This window comes from Parasteatoda tepidariorum, chromosome 2, assembly GCF_982258835.1.
Source record: "Parasteatoda tepidariorum strain Cologne lab strain chromosome 2, Ptep-v5.0, whole genome shotgun sequence".
Classification (NCBI taxonomy): domain Eukaryota; kingdom Metazoa; phylum Arthropoda; class Arachnida; order Araneae; family Theridiidae; genus Parasteatoda; species Parasteatoda tepidariorum.
The window spans coordinates 94,081,001-94,100,148 of record NC_141756.1 but is presented as its reverse complement, the minus strand read 5'-3'; the positions used below and the strand labels follow the sequence as shown (position 1 = coordinate 94,100,148).

The window sequence follows — 19,148 nt, the reverse complement described above, 5'->3', positions numbered from 1 at the left end:
ATGTTTGATACTAAGAGCACTGCTATATACAAGAAGCACTTTCTGCTACAAGGAGCACTCTTTGCTACTCGATTAAAAAAACTCTGGTAAAATTACCGTACTGTATGGTATTGACATTTATAGTACAAGAAAAACCCATAATTCTGTTCAATAAAACCCAAATATACGGTATTAAACCATTTACTTGAAAATTTTTCAATACATGTCTCGTAACGGTTTACCAGAAATTCTGACTATCAAAGTTATAGTTCCAGTAATAGCACATTAAGTAAAAAATACAAAACTAGAAATTAAATTTAACCGAATGATTAGTTTTTATACTTCGTTTTAAGATATCACGATAAAATTATCAAATTTTTCCCTCAGTTACCAAATTTGACACATATTATAAAACCATATTTTATTGTTAATTTTACCAAAATTGTTTCCAAAGCGCTTCGGTAAAAATTACCTAGCTTTTTGGTGTTTCCATAGAACCGGTAAATTTTACCTTATTCTGGTAGTTTCGATCGTACAAAAATGTACGATCCACAATGTAAAAGGATCACTCTTTGTTACAAAGAGTACACTTTGATACAAAGAGAATTATTCGATTCTAGGAGGCAATCTTTAATACAAAAGAGCATCTTTTGGTAATCAGGTCACTCTATGATATTTGGAATATTCTTTGACAGAAGCAGCATTCTTTGATACAAGGAACACTCTTGGATGCAAGGAATAATTTTAATGTAGTTTTTTCTTCGCGGAAAAAGCTGTCACTCTAATTTCGTCTATTGATCAGCTGATTGGTGATAATGATAAAAGAACAACGTTTCTCTCAAAAGCTTTTGATTTTCTAAATTCTTCATCTGTTCCATGCAGCCAATCAAGTATTCCAGCAACTCCAAAATTTTCGGTAAACCTATAAAAAAAAGGACAGATTTATAGATATTATTTAGCCGGAAAGTTACATCAGTAACTGTAAAAAACATTTTTCATTATCATCCCGTTACTCCTAATAGGTTGTGTTAAAGGGATATAATTATAGACTATCTCAACCTTCATCTATCAAAAGATATCTCAAGAAAGAATTAAGTTGACATGTCTTATATACTAGTGAATTGGTATTTAATATTTATAGTGGTAGTTACGCCACAATGTAAGGCAATGGATTCGTGACCTAATCGCTATAAGAGTCATGAATCGCCATGAATCGTATTATGCACATTAAGTGTGAAATGTAAAAACTGTGGAATAATAATTATACTAATATAATGTTGAACAACCCGAAAAATTTTGTGAAAGGAACACTTTATTAAAAATTAGTTTCACATTTTATATTAAAAAACGATTTAAAGTATGTAATTTTAATCTAAACTTTAGAAACTGAATAAACTCACACGAAACTCTCACACTTTTCCACCATACGAGAATTATTTTCACTTCCGAAATCACCAATGTTGGCGCTCTTCCGAAAGCACCAAGAAACGCCAATTAGAATACCACAAGTTGTTCAACTATCTGGAATGAGTTGGCGAGAATCGGTTGTAATTTTCATCGCTGATATTCATCAACAGAAACAAAAAATTGCCCTAAAATATATATGTATGATTTTGCTGTGTGATGAGGATAATTATATTTTAATTTTTAAAGCTACGAGAACTGTATTAACTATGGTTTTAAAATGTAAAATTTTCATCCGCTTCCGTTCAGTTAAGCCTAATTCGAATTCTTCTTAAGATTCGGTGCTACGAGGATGTTTGATTTACAAACTAATTTTATTATAAGAATTGGTGTATATATGCATTCTAAATTATTGATTTTTATCATTGGATAACAAAAATGGTGGCGGCTATTTTACAACTAGCAGTATAAAAGAACAATGGAATTTTTAAATTCTTCCTCTAAATATTTCTTACTTAACAAAAAGACAGGCACGAAGCCTTGTGGAACATAAACAAACTATTTATGAATCGAAGTGGCCTGGTATTCAAAACAAAAATATATCAAGGTTACTATAAAATACATAAGCAAATGATAAATCTAAGTAAAGTAAAAGACATTGACGAGAAAGAATTTTATTTCAACGAATTTTATGTGAGATACAGCTTTGTACTTAATTAATTTAGCGTTAGTTAATATTCTAAATTATGCAGGGAACTTAGCAGAACGTTAACACGCCATTTTACTTATAAGCGATCAGCTGGTGCTGACGTCATCGGTGACATGTGTGGGTATCTGTGATCTTCTTCATGAAGTGTAAGTACTCGATTCTATCAATTTATTGTTATTAAAATTGCTGTAATAATAGCTGTAATTAATATTGCTTTAAACTGCAGTATTTAATACATTAATCATACAATAAAAATAATAATTTATAAAATAATTAAGTAAAGAATTAATTACTGTAATTAATACACTAATAGCTGAATTTACTTATGATGATGATAGTGATGGAATTCGGGAGTCGGCGTGAAAGGGAGATGATATCCTGAATGGACTATTACTCCATATGATGTTGCAAAAACTAACCAAGACCATAGGGAAGTCACGTGCAATTTAAAAATTACAGAGCCCAAAAAAGTTGGCAGAACATTCGAAAGGACGTGTTCCACTGGTGTGCAATAGATGGCGCTTACTCCTATTGGAGAAACCCACTCATGATGCCTTTTATGGAAACGCTTGTATAAAAGTGGGTGGTGCAAGATTCTGAAAATAAAATGAAAAATGTAGAAAAATTAGGAACTAACAAAATATATTAAAAACTTACAAAAATATATTTTAGGCATTTTTGTTTTAATTAAATTAATTTTAATTAAACTAATTTTGTTTTAATTGTTGTGTTAATTAAATTTTAAAAGCGCTTAAAAAATGAAAATTAAATATTTAGAGATAGGCAAAATAAAATGAAAATTGTAATAAAAAGAAATTTTTTTTTTACGAGTGCGAGTGCCGTTTCATACTTTTATTAATAAACAAATTTGTTTTACAGTTGGTTTCAATTTTTCATTTTTTTCTGTAATAATTGAATCGGCCTAAGTAATGTGAGCTACGCGATTATGTTATATTGGAAGAAATATTGATAATTCAAGTTATGTATAAAGAAAAAAACGGTATAGCTGCAGTTAATACAAACAAATGCATTGAACCGTGGTGGCTCAGGGGATAGAGCACTCGCCTCCCACTGAGGTGACCCGGGTTCGATCCCAGTGATAGCTGGTCGATTCGAATTCCGCACCCACCTCGCACCGACCACAGTGCAGACGTAAAATATCCTCAGTGGTAGACTGATCATGGTTTAGAATCCCCTTACCGTCCGGCTAGCCGTGGGAAATATTCGTGGTTTCTCTGCCCTGATAAACCAAACGACGTGGCCTAGTTCTATATAAAAAGTCTTCCACGAAAGCTAGTTTGCAGCAATACTTGATCTAGATGCTCCCTTGTCTTCTAGGTTGGGTTCAACGTTGCTGCCACTGTGTTGATGAAAATTATCTTCAGTGGTAATAATCATAGGTTACATTCTTACTCCGTGCTGTGGTTACTCCTTAACGACGGTGTAATGACCGCAGGCAATCATAGGTTACAAGTCCTCTTACCGTCGGGCTAATAATGAGAAGTTTTCCTCACCATGCAACGCAAATGTGGGTTAGTTCCTTCAAATAGCCCTCCTCGTCAATGATGCTTGATTAATTTTGGCACCAGGTACTAATTTAAATTAAAAAAATAAGCTATGAACTAAAAAGCAAATTTATTCCTTAAATACCTTATACCAAGTAATTTGGGAGTAGCTTAAAAAATAACAATGCCATTATTGACGCCAATGATGTTTAGTTAATTTTGGTAATATGTTCTAATTGAAATAAGTAAAATAACAATCTATGTACTAAAAACAAAAGTTAATGACGAAAAAGTATTTATTCGGTTTGATGGGACCTTAAGAAATTTCCTTTTTTAATTGATTCCAATTATGCTCAATTAGATTTGGTAACAGTTGCTAATAAAATTCAAAAATAAGCTAAAAAGCACTAAAAAGAAAAATTAGAGAAACGTTACTGATTGATTTGGGATAAGCTTGGAAAATCACTTTGCTATTATTGACGCAAATGATGCTTAATTAATTTTGTTAATAGGTACTACTTGGAACAAAAAACATGTGCTATATACTATATATCAAAATTAATGAGAAACTGTTACTCATTCGTTGAGAGGAAACGAGAGTAAAATCGCCAATTATTATTGATGCCAATCTTGCTTAATTAATTTTGGTAATAGAAACTTTTGATATCATGGTGTTTGGCGCATTTTTGATAGGTACAGAATATGTAGGAATAGTTAGTGAATTATGTAAAACTGCATCAGTATTGTAAAGTCTCAGAATAGATTGTTCGAAAAAAAGTATTTAACGGGAGCTCGAAAGGGATAAGCATAAAAGAAAATCACTTGTTTGTGTTAAATTCTAACACGTGACTATCATGAGTTGACTCGAGCAACAGCATCATAATAAATGATTCTGAATACTGTTAACATTCATTTTGATGTGTTGAACAAATACCAAAAGCGTATTTTTCTTAATATCATAACGTAAAGCCACCTGCAAGAATAAAAAAATAATACTAATATATAAAAATGATCGGAATTGTTTTAGATTTATTAATTGTGTTGGTACATGTTTTTCATTTTTGTGTTTGTTATCTTACCCATTGATAAAATGGGTGTTGTTTTGGGTTTGATGGCATGGGCACCTTATTTGGACGTCATCACTCTTTTCAACTGTGTTCAAGAGTAATAGTAAATAGTACGCATGCGTCGTCATTGCATTCGTTGCTATGGCGACCGCTGCTGTTTGATATTTTTTTTAGAATTCTTTTTTTTCTTTTTAACCAGCAGGCATTTTTAATGTATTTATATTAATAATTTAAAGTAATTTTATATTCCTTTTATTATTAACTTGCAATTACTGTCTTGAAGGTGATTTTAATATAAATATGAATACTCACGAATAAGGCTCCTATACTATCAGAGCTGACCTATCAAGCAATATTGGTGCAAAAAAGTTCACGAGTTAACGTTATGTTAGCATTGTGCTCAGTAGTTTGATGCTTTAACGTTTCATTTTATATCATACTTGCAATTTTTGATATTTAGTGGTGAAAAAATTACTTATAAGGAAAAATACTAAACTAAAAGTAACTTAAATTTCGCTACCACTAGAAAGTACTATTTTACAAAGCGGAGCAAGTTACACGGAACCGGTCGCATGATAATAAATAATGAACTTATCACTAAATATATGCGGACCGCATAGTGTTAATATAAATTGAAAAACTCGTGTCAAATCTAGTTTCTGCACATAAAGTAAATAGTTTTTATTCATTTGTTTTCTAAAATCGTCTTGATAAACTTGAGCAAGGCAGCGATGAACTAGATCATAAATTAAAAGCGATAAACTAGATCATTTATTTGAAAACGATAATAAATTAAAAATTAAAAAGCGATAACCATTGATCTAGTTACGTAACTGATGTTTTTTCTGATTTGTTCTTTGGTATAATGTTTTTTTGTTGGGTTTGCTTTGTTATGTTTAAAAATAATTAAAAGTTGTTAAGTTTTTTAACGCTGTTTTTTCCCTTCCTTTTCCTAAAATAGAGTTGTGTTACAGTTCTAGTTTTGTGTTTTAACAGCATAGTTCATGTCACTTTAAATTGTATGCGAATATTAAAAAAATATTTTTAGGGAAATAATAAAAGTGTATTTTACCTGTGTGAGTAATAGAAAAAGACTTCTTCTGTCAATATTTGTAGGATGAAATCGAAAACGAAACGATGTAGTTTTGGAAAAACGTATCCTTTGTCGCAGCCAGTGATGCTTTTGAGCATATAACAGAAATATATTACAGGAACAGCAATGACTGTTTGGTTGAATAAAACTTGAGACGCTACGTGCCATAAGCGTTGCGGAGACGTTCTCTGAAAAATAAGAAAGAAAATAAGCAATAAAACTTTTCACTACCAGGCGACATTTATGAGGGTATGATTTGAAAAATGTCATGAAATCAAAGTTTTTATAGTACAGTCCGCAAAAAAAAAAAGATATCACCCTGAATAACTTTCGTTCTAAAGATCCGATTTTCACGAACTAAGTGTCAATATTAATGGTTCCTGGGGGTGACCTCAAATATATTAATTAAGTTACGAAATCAGACACAAAAACGTACTTTCTCTGAATAAACATATTTTTTTTTACATATTTGGAATCTAGAGACTTGAATTAGGGGGGGGGGGGTAGACAAAATTTTAAAACAATTGGGTCGTAAATTGGGTTGCAATAAAGGTTTATATATTTGGCGATAGTCCAGAAAACCGCCAAAAAAAGTCGCCTGCGCAAATAAATATTTTAAGGTAACCCATTGACTGATTCAAAAGAGAAAGGCTTAATTTTACTAGGTTGCTAGGCAACCAATTTCTGACTGTAAAAAAATTGAAATAATGTTTTGTGATTGCTCTGAGAGGTTTAATTAATAGTTAATAGAAAACATCTCGAAGTTTCTAGGCAATAGACAATTTTTAAGTTCATTTATGTCCAAAAAGCAAAAAAAAAAAAAAAAAAAAAATTTTTTTTATTCTTCTTTGAAAAGAAAATTTGAATCGATTTATAAGTTTTTAGAATTTAAATACATGAACTTTTTATCTGATATTATTTAGATTATGCTATTTTTGCTATGTTTATTCGAGGATTTCATACTAAAATCAAATTAACATAACTTATACAAAATTTTAGCTATAAACAATATTAGCTATATACAAAATTTTAGGGATAATGATTTTTACAGCTTTAATCGAGTCTTCTAGGCATGAAAGTTTGAAGAAAAAAAAAGTGCTTGAAAAATAAAATGTAGATTGTATAGTAATTCTAATGCACATTCACAAGGTTTTCTATAATTTACGATATTTCTCTTTTCTATAACTCAATGAATTGCTGAATGTTTAGTGACATTTTAAAAACATTGAAATATTTTATGTTTAAGAATAAGATGTTGAAATAATATGTTGCATATTGTATGATTCATTGTTTAAAAAATTGCTTCATTTTGCTAGATATTTACGTTACATGGTTTTCTTTGGATAAAGATGATTAGCAAATAGCATCCACATGTTTCGATACATTCTGAAAATTACGTTCGCAAATTCACCATAAAATGTCGCACAGCATATTCTTCAATTGCGATAAGCTACATTTACCACCAAATACTGCTACTATGATTATTTTTGTCTTCTTATATATATATATATATATTGTCGAGTCTCAGTAGCTCAGGGGTAGAATTCGCTTCTATAAAGCCGAAGATCCTCGGTTCGATCCGGGAAGCGGACACTCATTTTTCTATTTAGTTTATGAGCATTCCAGAAGCTTCTGGAATGTTCAGTCTACGTCATTTCCTCTTTCGTTGTTCCTAGGAAGCTTCTAGAACATTCTGAGATAGTATAAAAGCGATCCCGTGATTGTAGAGAAGAGTTCTTCTGGGCGCAGACTAGTTCCCGGTGCTTGTAAATTCCTGATGTTAATAAATTATCAAAACCTTATGTTGTAATCTTCACTAAATATAAAAACTTTAACGTGACAAATTTGGTGGAGGCGCCGGGTAAGAGTTAATCTCCCAATCAATATCACGGAGCAAAACACTGACTGGCTTAGAAGAAGCCGTCGAGTCCAAGGACTTCTACCTGAATTTGGACTATACGAAAAACCTAAAGAAGCCGTTCCTGAAACGACTGTGCCAAAGACAGCCATGGCCAATGTGCCAGAGACAGATATGACCACTGGGGACCAACAGGATATGAAACCTGCATTTTGGATGACGCCAACAGTTGCTGCTGAAGCCAGGAAACCAACAATCTTCCGGGGTACTCCAGGACAAGATCCGACAAAATGGCTGAAGGAATACCAGAGAGTGTCATCGTACAATCATTGGGATGACACTATGCAATTAGCTAATGCCTACTTCTTCCTGGACGGCACCGCAAGACAATGGTACGAAAACAACGAGGAATCACTGACGTCTTGGACTTTATTCGAAAATGGTTTGAAAGTGACCTTTGGAGACAGCCAATCCTACCTCAGACGAGCCAAAGACCACCTCAAGTCTCGCGCACAAAAATCCGGCGAAAGCATCCAGTCTTACATTCAAGACGTTCTCGGACTTTGCATTCAGGTTGACCCGACCATGTCTGAAGGAGATAAGGTTTCCCACCTCATGAAGGGCGTCGCAGAAGATGTGTTCCAAGCCCTTCTTACGAGAGAAATCCTAACAACAGCCGATTTTACAAAGTGGTGCCTGTACATAGAAGAAATGAGACAAAAGAGAGTGGGACGGTACAAGTTTGCCCGATTACCTAATGTTGTCCCTATGGCCGCAGTGGACGAAGCACCTGACTTGGCTGTGCTAATTGGTCAGATTGTCAGAGACGAAATTCAACATGTAAACGCGCAGCCATTCGAAGTCCATCCCCGTGAACTGCAAACTACTGTGGCTTCTATTCGAAACGAGATGGACCGATCCATAGCAGCCCTTACAACCAACCGACCTCCCTTTATCACGACAGGACGCCCGATTGCAAGACCTCCTAGACGTTTCACTACATACGCCGCAAAGCCACAAAATAATGTTCCTTGGAGTGAACCCCAACGAAAGACCGACCTGTGGCGTACCACGGATAACCGTCCGGTGTGCTTTCATTGCGGACGACCGGGGCATGTCGTTCGCTATTGTCGGGAACGCCGAACCATATTTAACGACTACCGATCCAACAACCCGAGAGGATATCCGTCAGCTGACTATGAAGACGATACTACCTACGACGCACCTGCCAGACGAAGATCCCCTAGTCCTGCCCGAGGACGGTCACCGATACGTCGTATGAGATCTCCATCGCCGATGCTGCACCGCAGTTCCAGTCAGTCGCCAACCCGAGAGGAAAACTAAGCCTTCCGCCCTCAGTGGGAGGTGAGGCTGCAATTTTTCGAAATCCTCCATTGGCCGCTAAATTGCAGGGAAACCACATCGACATTCTCATCGACGACGAACCCGTAAAAGCACTTGTGGACTCTGGAGCATCCTTTTCCGTTATCTCCGAATCATACAGACAAAAACGACGAAAAGTCATGTTCCGAGCCTCAAAAGACACTATCCTTAAGGTCGCCGACGGCAATTTTGTGAGACCACTGGGTACTTGTGTATTGCAATTGACCATAGATGATCGAACACAGCCCTACCAATTTACCGTGATGCCGAAGTGCAGCCATAGCGTTATTCTCGGTTTTGACTTTTTGAAAGCATCACAAGCCGTAATTGATTGTGGCCGAGCTGAACTTACCTTTGACGAATTTTTACAAGATCAACCAACGAAGCCTTGTACCTTTAACCTTCATGCTGTGTCTGACTTTGTCATCCCTGGCCGTTCCTTCAAACGCATTACAGTAAAAGCCCCAGAAAAACAAGAAGACATTGATTTAATAGTCGAATGAAATAAAATTCTGTGCATTAATCAAGGAACTGCTATCCCCTCCTCTATAGCCTCCTTTATCAATGGCGAAACTTCAATATGGGTGGCTAATGGACATGCACAAGCACGTCACATCCCAAAAGGCATGTGCATTGGTTACGCTGAGCCTGCCAACTCCGACTACTTGAACACGTTGACGGAAGTACCTTCATACGCTGATGTTGTTGATGATGTAGACTCAAAGCGCACTGACCTAGTCGACTACTCTCAAATGATGGCCGAAACCCTGAGCACGGAGCAGCGAATGCAATTGCAAAACCTGCTGAGAAGCTTTCAAGACGCATTCTACTACGGACTATCGCGCCAAGAATACAAAATAAAAGTGAAACACAAAATAGACACCGGAAGCCACCCAGCAATCAGCCAAAGACCATATCGAGTATCTCCTACAGAGCGACGCATAATCAATGACGAAGTTGACAAAATGCTGAAACGGGACATCATTCGACCATCAGAGAGTCCGTGGTCGTCTCCGGTTGTGCTAGTTTGTAAGAAAGATGGAAGCTGGCGATTTTGCGTTGATTATCGTCGCCTCAACAAGGTCACCAAAAAAGATGTTTATCCTTTGCCAGAATAGACGATACTCTAGACTGTCTTAAAGGGGCCCAATACTTTACATCGATGGATCTGCACTCTGGTTATTGGCAAATAGAAGTGGACGAGGCTGATCGGGAAAAAACAGCGTTCGTCACTAGTGAAGGGCTGTATGAATTCCAGGTGATGCCGTTCGGATTATGTAATGCTCCTGCAACGTTCGAGAGAACTATGGATAACTTATTACGTCACCTAAAATGGAAAATGTGCCTTTGTTATTTAGACGATATAGTTGTATTTTCGCACACATTTCCTGAACACCTTCGGCGATTACGCTGCGTGCTATCCTGCATTCAAGAAGCCGGACTTACTTTAAATCCCAAAAAGTGCCAATTTGGCGCTAACGAAATCAAAATCCTTGGGCATCTTTTATCCGGACGAGGAGTAAAACCTGATCCAGATAAAGTCGCAGCTGTACAAAATTTCCCTACACCGACGACGGTGCATAATGTCAGAAGTTTTCTGGGTCTGTGTTCTTACTACAGACGATTCATCCCAAAATTTTGTTTCCGTGCTAAACCCCTTCAAGAACTTTTAAAGGGAGACTCAAGATTCTGCTGGGATCAGGCCCACATAGATACATTTAATGACCTCAAATCGGCGCTGACTTCACAACCTGTATTGGCATTATTCGATGAAAACGCACCCACCGAACTGCATATACCGACGCCAGTGGATATGGTATAGGAGCCGTGCTGGTCCAGCAACAAGACGAAGAAGAGTCATCGCATATGCTTCGAGGACCCTATCTAAAGCCGAGAGAAATTATTCGACCACTGAACGTGAATGTCTGGCAGCTATATGGGCAATAGGGAAATTCCGCCCATACCTCTTTGGGAAGTTCTTCAAAATTATTACTGATCACCACTCTCTATGTTGGTTAGCCAATTTACGAGATCCATCTGGTCGACTAGCAAGATGGGCTTTGAGGCTTCAAGAATACGACGTCTCTATTATTTATAAAAGTGGAAGGAAGCATGCTGATGCAGATTGCCTGTCACGAAATCCGGTTCCTAACGAAAACATTTCAGGAGTTGAGTCCCTTGCTGCGGTGACTGACTTGGCTTCGGAGCAACGTGACGACCCGCAGCTTGCCAAGCACATCAGAGTCTGCAAAAATTCAGCCGACTTGTCAAGCGCAGGGTTCTCCATGGTGAATGACATCCTTTGCAAGAAGAATTTTGACCCATCTGGAAAACAGTGGCTACCAGTCATTCCTAGGAAAATGCGGTTAGAAATTCTCCGCCATTTTCATGATGAACCTACTGCTGGACACCTGGGATTGACAAGAACATATGATCGTCTCCGAAAGAGATTCTTCTGGCCGGGGATTTTCCGAAGCGTGCGCCACTACATAACACATTGCAAAGAGTGCCAGCGTCGAAAAGCTGTCCCACTGAAGCCACCCGGCTACCTGATCCCCATACCTCCAGCCGAAGTCCCATTTCAGCGTATTGGTATGGACTTGCTTGGACGTTTTTCAAAATCACAGGATGGAAATAAATGGGTAATCGTATGCATCGACTATCTTACACGATACGCTGTGACAAAAGCTATTCCCAATGCAGAAGCTCCAGAAGTAGCAAAATTCTTTGTTGAAGAGATTCTTCTAAAACACGGAGCTCCGAGAACCATCATCACGGATCGTGGTCAAGTTTTTCAGTCGAGACTCATTGCCGAGATCAACCATCAGTGCAGCGTAGTTCATCGGATGACGACCGCATACCACCCTCAGACGAATGGACTCACAGAGCGCTTCAACAAAACTTTGGCAGACATGCTATCCATGTACATAGACGTTGAACACAAGACCTGGGATCTGATTTTGCCGTTCGTCACGTTTGCTTATAACACAGCTAAGCAAGATACCACTAAGCATACGCCATTCTTCTTGACGTTTGGACGAGAGGCTGAAACAACATTAGATACCATGTTCCAGTACCCCATCGAGGATTCGGAAACAGACTTCATTGCGAGGTTGAAGATCCGTGCAGAGGAATCTCGCCAGTTGGCTCGAATCCGCACTTTGGAAGCGCAAGAGAAAGACGTCGCTATGATTCCAAGCATCGCGCAGTGTTCTATCAGCCTGGTGACTTGGTGTGGATTTTTATTCCTGTGCGCAAGGTAGGTCGCTCCGAAAAACTTCTCAAAAAGTATTTCGGCCCGTATCAAGTTTTGCGTCGCATTTCGGAGGTCACATATGAAGTTCAAGATTTTGACCCTACATCCAGGAGGCGTAAACCAAAGGACATCGTTCATGTTCTCAGGATGAAACCCTACTATGCACCAGAGGCACAAGAGGACTTGTTTCCAGGCACACCGAGTACAGACCAAAACATGCGGGTCGCCAGAGTTCAGAATCAAAATGCAAGAACTGATGTCTCCAAGGCGACCACGGCCTATTCCGGACCAATAACAAGATCATGCAGGAACCTATAACAGCGAGACGCTGTTCTTTTAAGACGGGAGTAATGTCGAGTCTCAGTAGCTCAGGAGTAGAATTCGCTTCTATAAAGCCGAAGATCCTCGGTTCGATCCGGGAAGCGGACACTCATTTTTCTATTTAGTTTATGAGCATTCCAGAAGCTTCTGGAATGTTCAGTCTACGTCATTTCCTCTTTCGTTGTTCCTAGGAAGCTTCTAGAACATTCTGAGATAGTATAAAAGCGATCCCGTGATTGTAGAGAAGAGTTCTGATCACAACTGCCTCACTGCATTCTTTGCAGATGATACAGGAATTATTATTAAGTCAAAATCTGCAAATAATGCCTTATTAAAACTACAGGATAACATCAGCACACTTGAAACTTGGTGCTCAAATTGGAAAATTGATATTAACACTCAAAAATCCAAAGTGCTTATTATTAAAAAGCCAAGAAGCCAAATTATTACAAATACTCTAACCTTTTATGAAAACCAAATTCCAATTGTTAACCAAGCTACATATTTAGGTCTCACAATTAATAATAAATTAAACTGGGACGATCATATTAATAATATTCTTGGTAAAGCCCATGGCATTAATAATAAACTGAAATGTATCCTTGGACCCTTTTCAAAAATGTCCCTTAAAAGCAAAAAATTCATATACACAACATATATTCGACCGATCTTAACTTATGCATCCCCAGCCTGGTGCAACTTGAATAAAAAGCAAACAAAGAAATTAAATACTTTCCAAAATAAAATTCTAAGAAAAATGAGTGGAATGCCATACTTCATAAGAAATAGTGCCATCCATAGAGATTTCCACATTAAAACCTTAACTGAAACAATTGTTGATCTAAATTCCAAATTTTTTAAAAAGGCGATGAAATGCAATGCAGCAAATTTTTATAAAATTTTTGAGGCAGATATGTTAATAGAGGACTCTAAAATCAGACCTATTGCATACTTTCTAACTAGTGATGCAATACTTTCGACGAATTTTAATTAATTTTAACAAATATTAATATTAAAAAGGCTTTTAAAAGGGCCAATTTAGTTGCAACATTTACCGCTAAACTTTATTGGCGCTGATTGCATTATCTCAATATTATTTACTTGATATTTCTCCGCTAGCCATAACTGGCACTAAATTCCAACTTCAAATGTAGGCGTGGCTTAGGGCGCTGCAGTCGCGCACATCCAATATTAAACTAAGATTACATTAGTTTTCTTCTTTTCTCTCTCTCTCCTTCTCTTTTACCACAGATACAACCAAGTCAGATCTCACTAGTACCAGATGGAAGGGTAAAAGGCCCCTATGGGGCCTAAAGGCCCTAAGCAATCCCAAATGATGTAGAGAAGAGTTCTTCTGGGCGCAGACTAGTTCCCGGTGCTTGTAAATTCCTGATGTTAATAAATTATCAAAACCTTATGTTGTAATCTTCACTAAATATAAAAACTTTAACGTGACAATATATATATATCTGATATGATACTCTCTTTTTAAACAGAGCTCGTAAGGCCCTTAAGATACTGAAATGGGAGCACGAAAACTTAAAAGATTTTTTTTCCTAATGCCCGCCTGTGTTAACATCCGTCAATTCAGGCATCTACAGGGAGACAGATATCTGTGTGGCCTAAGGATTCCTAACGAGCATCAAACATTCTCAAAATTAAGTGTTCATTCACTGGAAAATTTAGTGTTTATTCAATTTTAAGAACTGTTCCTTCATTTGGTTATCTTACTACTTATTATTTAAACCACCAAAAGCTTAAAACAATATTATGTAAGTTATCAAATTTTTTTTTACATAATTTGCATTTAATAACAAATATGTCGACATGCATTTAATAACAAATACGTCATTTAGCTAAAATTACAAATTTTGAAATTTTTATGATTTTTTTTTAAGACAAGCTAAGCTTAAGTATTCCATCACTGGTTAGTTTACCCTATAAGATTTTGAGAAATTTGCGATGTTGTGAGAGATTCTTAAAAATGTTGACTACGTATTTTTATTAATATTTATAAAATATATATTCAGGAAATTGATGAATATTTTATTCCAAACTTATTCATTCGTATGTATATTATTGAAATTTTATCAGTTATTGAGAAAAAAAAATAAAAAATAATCACATTAAAGAAGCACAATCTGTTGTATAATCATATTCTATCAGAAGCATGCTTTTATAAAACTCCACATTCTCTGAATAAAATGTATTTTATTCAATAAAATGTTTTATTCAAATTTCTTTACTAAAGTGCAAATAGAATTTTAGACGACTAAAAAAGAAACATCGTATTTTATAACTTAAAAAAATAAAAATGAAAAGATAAGCAAACGATTATTAGCGAAAAAAATATGAATGAAATTTTATGTTAAGCGCGCGAAGTCAAGTTCCTCGCAAGTTTATCACATTTTGATATTAATCGCCCCATTTAATCATTTCTTCATTGTCGCCAAATTATTTTCTTAAAAATAATTAATTTTAATTTTTCTCAGCTTCTAATAAATAAAAACAGTTGAAACTTTCGATTTTTCAATTGAAAAATATGTAGATTAATATGGTATAAAAAAATTCATACCTTATAATTCAAAAATTTTTCATCCTTAATTTAATTAAATAACAAAAAATAATTAACAATTATTAAAAATTATTTTTTTCGTGAAATTATCTTTGGGTAAATGAGTTTTATGACTGGGTGAAATTTTCTTCGAATTGCTTAATTAGTTTTTAAAATATGACTAAAAACGTAAAAAGTGAAATTAATATTAAGGGGTACGAACTTTGGATCACTCTCCTGACCAAACTATGGGAACCATATTTCCCAGATTGCGGCTACCCCTTATATTTTGAAGGTTAAGAATCCAAATATGTAAGAAAAAATATATGTTTATTCAGAGAAAATACATTTTTGTGTCTGATTTCGTAACTTAATTAATAGTTAGCACTAATTAATTAGCATATTTGAGGTCACCCCCAAGAACCATTAAGATTAACACTTAGTTCGTGAAAATCCAATCATTAGAACAAAAGTTATTCAGGGTGATATCTTTTTTTTTGCGGACTGTACATACATATTTAGAGTGTCACAAAAAAGCATGAAAATATAATTCAATATTAAATATTTATTCAAAGTCGAAAATTTTTTGTTTCATTTAATTTTATAGTACAGGAGTTCTCATAGCGCATGTTGTGGCACTCTTGGTTTGGGTAGGTTCGTGCTTTAATTACGTTTGACTAGAGCTGCACAATGGACTGTCAGCGAAGGTCTGGGAAGCATCACTGAGGATGATCCGGAAACATACCATCCTTTACAGAGGGGATCTCAGTTGTAAGGCCTCAATTTAAACGTAGAATTGAAGGGGAAGGAAACTTTCTCCAGATTCCGGTACTCATGGTATTGCTCAGTGATTAACCAAGGGATTTTGATTCCACAGATTTTCCGAGCACGTAAATTGTGCCTACTCGGAGGGTCCTAGAGGAATCGAAGATCGAACCGCTGTTTCTTCGGACTGAAGTCAGATACTTTAACCACTGAGCTACAAAGGTTAGAGCATATAGGACTGGGCTACCACGGTTACCTCTTGGTTTGGGGGTGAGAGGAATGGTTCCAAGGGGTGTTTCAAGTCAAATATGAACAGTTTAAGGTTGTGTTTCGTACACTGTAAAGCCTGTGGTGTAATATCTCTGTGGATTTGATGTTTAACAAGCTTTAATGCTGAGTGAAGGAACACATTTTTTTTCAAGTTGATACCAAATCGAGTGCTCATATGCAATATAACGAAAGCTCGAAACACCGAAAATGCAAAAAGTTTACACCGAGAATTACATTGCACGTTAAATATTTTTACTTCCGAAAACTCTAATCTTGGAGCGCGTTTTGATTTTGCGAGTTGGTAAGTGTTTGCGGCTATCTTCAATGTTGCTTTTCATCTGCAGAAAATAATAGTCACCGTTAAAAATATATAGGAATGTTCATGATTGTGTAATTAGGATAGTTGCATTTTAATTTCGTAGTCTCTTTAAATTGTATATCAAATAATTTTAAAATAAATAGTTAATACCAGCTTCTGTTGTGTTAAGCCTTGCTTGAATTAGTCTTAATATTCTCTCTGCTACTCGTATGTATGATTTATTCCAATTCATTCTAAGAATTAAAGTTTGTTTGCGATCTCAATTTCTGATTCTTACTTGATACTGTCTCTAAAAATAATGTTACTGATTCACATGTGTATCATATCTTACTGTTATAATTTTTTCTCTCCATGTAATCGTCGTTGAACAGACGACGCAATGTTGAGGTTGCGTTACCAATGTCAGTAATCTGTAGCCTTAAACCAGATCCATAGGAGAAGGCAAATCCTGGATCTACTATCGGTAGAAATTTGCCTTCGTGGAAGAATGTTTACATGGAACTAATCCGCATTTGAGTTACATGGGAAAACCCCCCACAAAAACCTTTCATGGTTAGTTTGATGGCAAGGGGACTCTAATCCATCATCCGTCTACCACAGAGGAGTTTTTACGCCAGGACTGTGGTTAGTGAGAGTCGGATTCGTATCGACCAGCTATCACTGGGATGCGAACCTGGGTTCCTTAGAGCCACCACGGCTCTAATTGTACATTTTAGTGTTGCTTAATAACAAACATGGTGATTGGTGGTGGCTATTTTACACCAATTAGTGTAAAAACCTTCCAGGTGTTTCACAGTGCCAGGAATTATCCTTGAGTTTTGATGTAATAGAACACCACTTTGATGTAAAGTAGATCTCTTAATGGTGCTAATCGAAAAATTTAGGAACACTTGATGTGGTAGATAGATTGCATTTAACCATGTAAAAAACATCTCGCATATGTATTAGTTTTAGATTTTTTTCTTTCCATTTTTGCTGGATGCTCCACTGCACCATTTTTCTTCAATTCCTCAATAGAGTAATCTCCTGTTTGGTGGTCAAAAGGTAGCATCTCTTAATGGTGCTAATCGGAAAATTTAGGAACACTTGATGTGGTAGATAGATTGCATTTAACCATGCAAAAAAACATCTCGCATATGCGTTAGTTTTAGTTTTTTTTCTTCCCATTTTTGCTGGATGCACCATTGAACCATTTTTTTTCAATTCCTCAATCGAGTAATCTCCTGTTTGGTGGTCAAAAGGTAGCAGCTTAGTACAATCGAATGGATGCTTTTAGATTTTTTGAGAATTTTTCCAATTTTCTGCCAAGAAGCCCGTAGCCAACCAAGTCTTAAGAGGCCTCTCCTCTCATGATAGAACATAGCTGGTGGAGGAATGAAGACTGGAAACCTCAAAATATGCTTTGAATCCTCTTTATTTAATTGTTACAAATACACTGGTGTTGGATATTTGCTCTATTTGGCAGTATTTTTCGATGCTTGTGAATTACAAAAACCCAATTTGAGGCATGAAGAGGGAGGAATTTTTTAGATTTTCTAAAAAAATTTTCTGGCTAAATTATTCTAATATAATTCTGAAATCAATGAGTTTTGATAGGTAGTTAAATAGTATACAGTTCTCTGTTTTTAGATTTTTGATTAAAAATTTTGTTTTTATGCAGTTAACGTTAAAGGAATTCTCCAGCATCATCCAAATCGGTTTCTATATGTTTAAACTGTAATAAATTAGATTTTTAAAAAATCTAAAAACGGAGAAACGTGTAGTTTTAAATCACTCAAAACACGAATCGTATTAAGTTGTATACTATCATCAAAATAATATCATCTAAAGTTTGTTAAGTACGAAAAATATCGACAAAAACACAAATTAAATATTTGACCTAAAATTCAAGATGGCGAGAGTATAAGGAGAATTAAGGAGAATATTTGACTATATATAACGGAAGCAAAGCTTAGGTGGCATGTATAGTTCGTTCACCAGGAGTTGGCACTTCGCTCCACCTCCTCGGACGCAGAGTTCATTTCAGTGAGGGAGTAAAAAGAGAAACATGTACGCGCTTGAAATTGAGACAACCCTTAATGTGCACCAAACACAAACCGTGACTTCTTTTTCAGTCACTTACTTCGCTTTATCATCCGCTGTTATACCTTTCGTTTCTCAGGCTAATTAAATATATTTTAAATTTAAAAGCTGCTGTTTTCCTAGCAAAATGTCTCAAAGAAGACAAACTGTTCACTCAAAGGAGAGAAATATCATAAAAACTAAAGAATCGTGTTAAATTTGAAATTCAAGATTTTTATTAGTATTGAAACCTCTACATATGCACATGAACAGTTTAATTTTGCAAACTAATAACATCCTAACCAATTTAAGTAATAAAAAAAGAAATTTCACATAATTGACAAATCTCTTCTTTGTATAGACAGTTTTCAAATATTGTTAGATAAATTGATTTTGTAATTATTCAAAATTTTGTTTTACGAGCATTTTTGTTGTTTGCCCAGTAGGCATAGAAACTTTTATTTATTTAAAATTACTTTTTTATCTTCTTCCTGTTCAGTGTATTAGAATTCACTCAAATTTTACTTAATGATGAAATATAGTGCTGGGGAAGATATATATATTATAAATATCTCGTCAAAATAAGCTTACATTTGAATAAAAA

General features: G+C 35.6%; 2 protein-coding genes across 2 annotated transcripts in view; one reads left to right on the top strand and one right to left on the bottom strand.

Moving 5' to 3' along the window:
- Positions 1 to 385: 385 nt before the first annotated feature.
- Positions 386 to 19,148, bottom strand: part of LOC107440757 (fatty acid hydroxylase domain-containing protein 2) — a 39,262-nt gene continuing 20,499 nt past the window's right edge. The window contains exons 4-6 of the mRNA XM_016053771.4: positions 5,737 to 5,945; positions 2,416 to 2,688; positions 386 to 901 (exon numbers count right to left, since the gene is read on the bottom strand). Coding sequence (XP_015909257.2) covers positions 778 to 901; positions 2,416 to 2,688; positions 5,737 to 5,945 — 606 coding nt within the window. The 3' untranslated portion in view covers positions 386 to 777. The remainder of the gene's footprint in view (positions 902 to 2,415; positions 2,689 to 5,736; positions 5,946 to 19,148) is intronic.
- Positions 7,567 to 8,980, top strand: LOC147815919 (uncharacterized). Its single transcript, XM_087157763.1, has one exon. It carries the CDS (start codon positions 7,766 to 7,768, stop codon positions 8,957 to 8,959), a length of 1,194 nt encoding a protein of 397 aa, XP_087013889.1. The 5' UTR covers positions 7,567 to 7,765; the 3' UTR covers positions 8,960 to 8,980.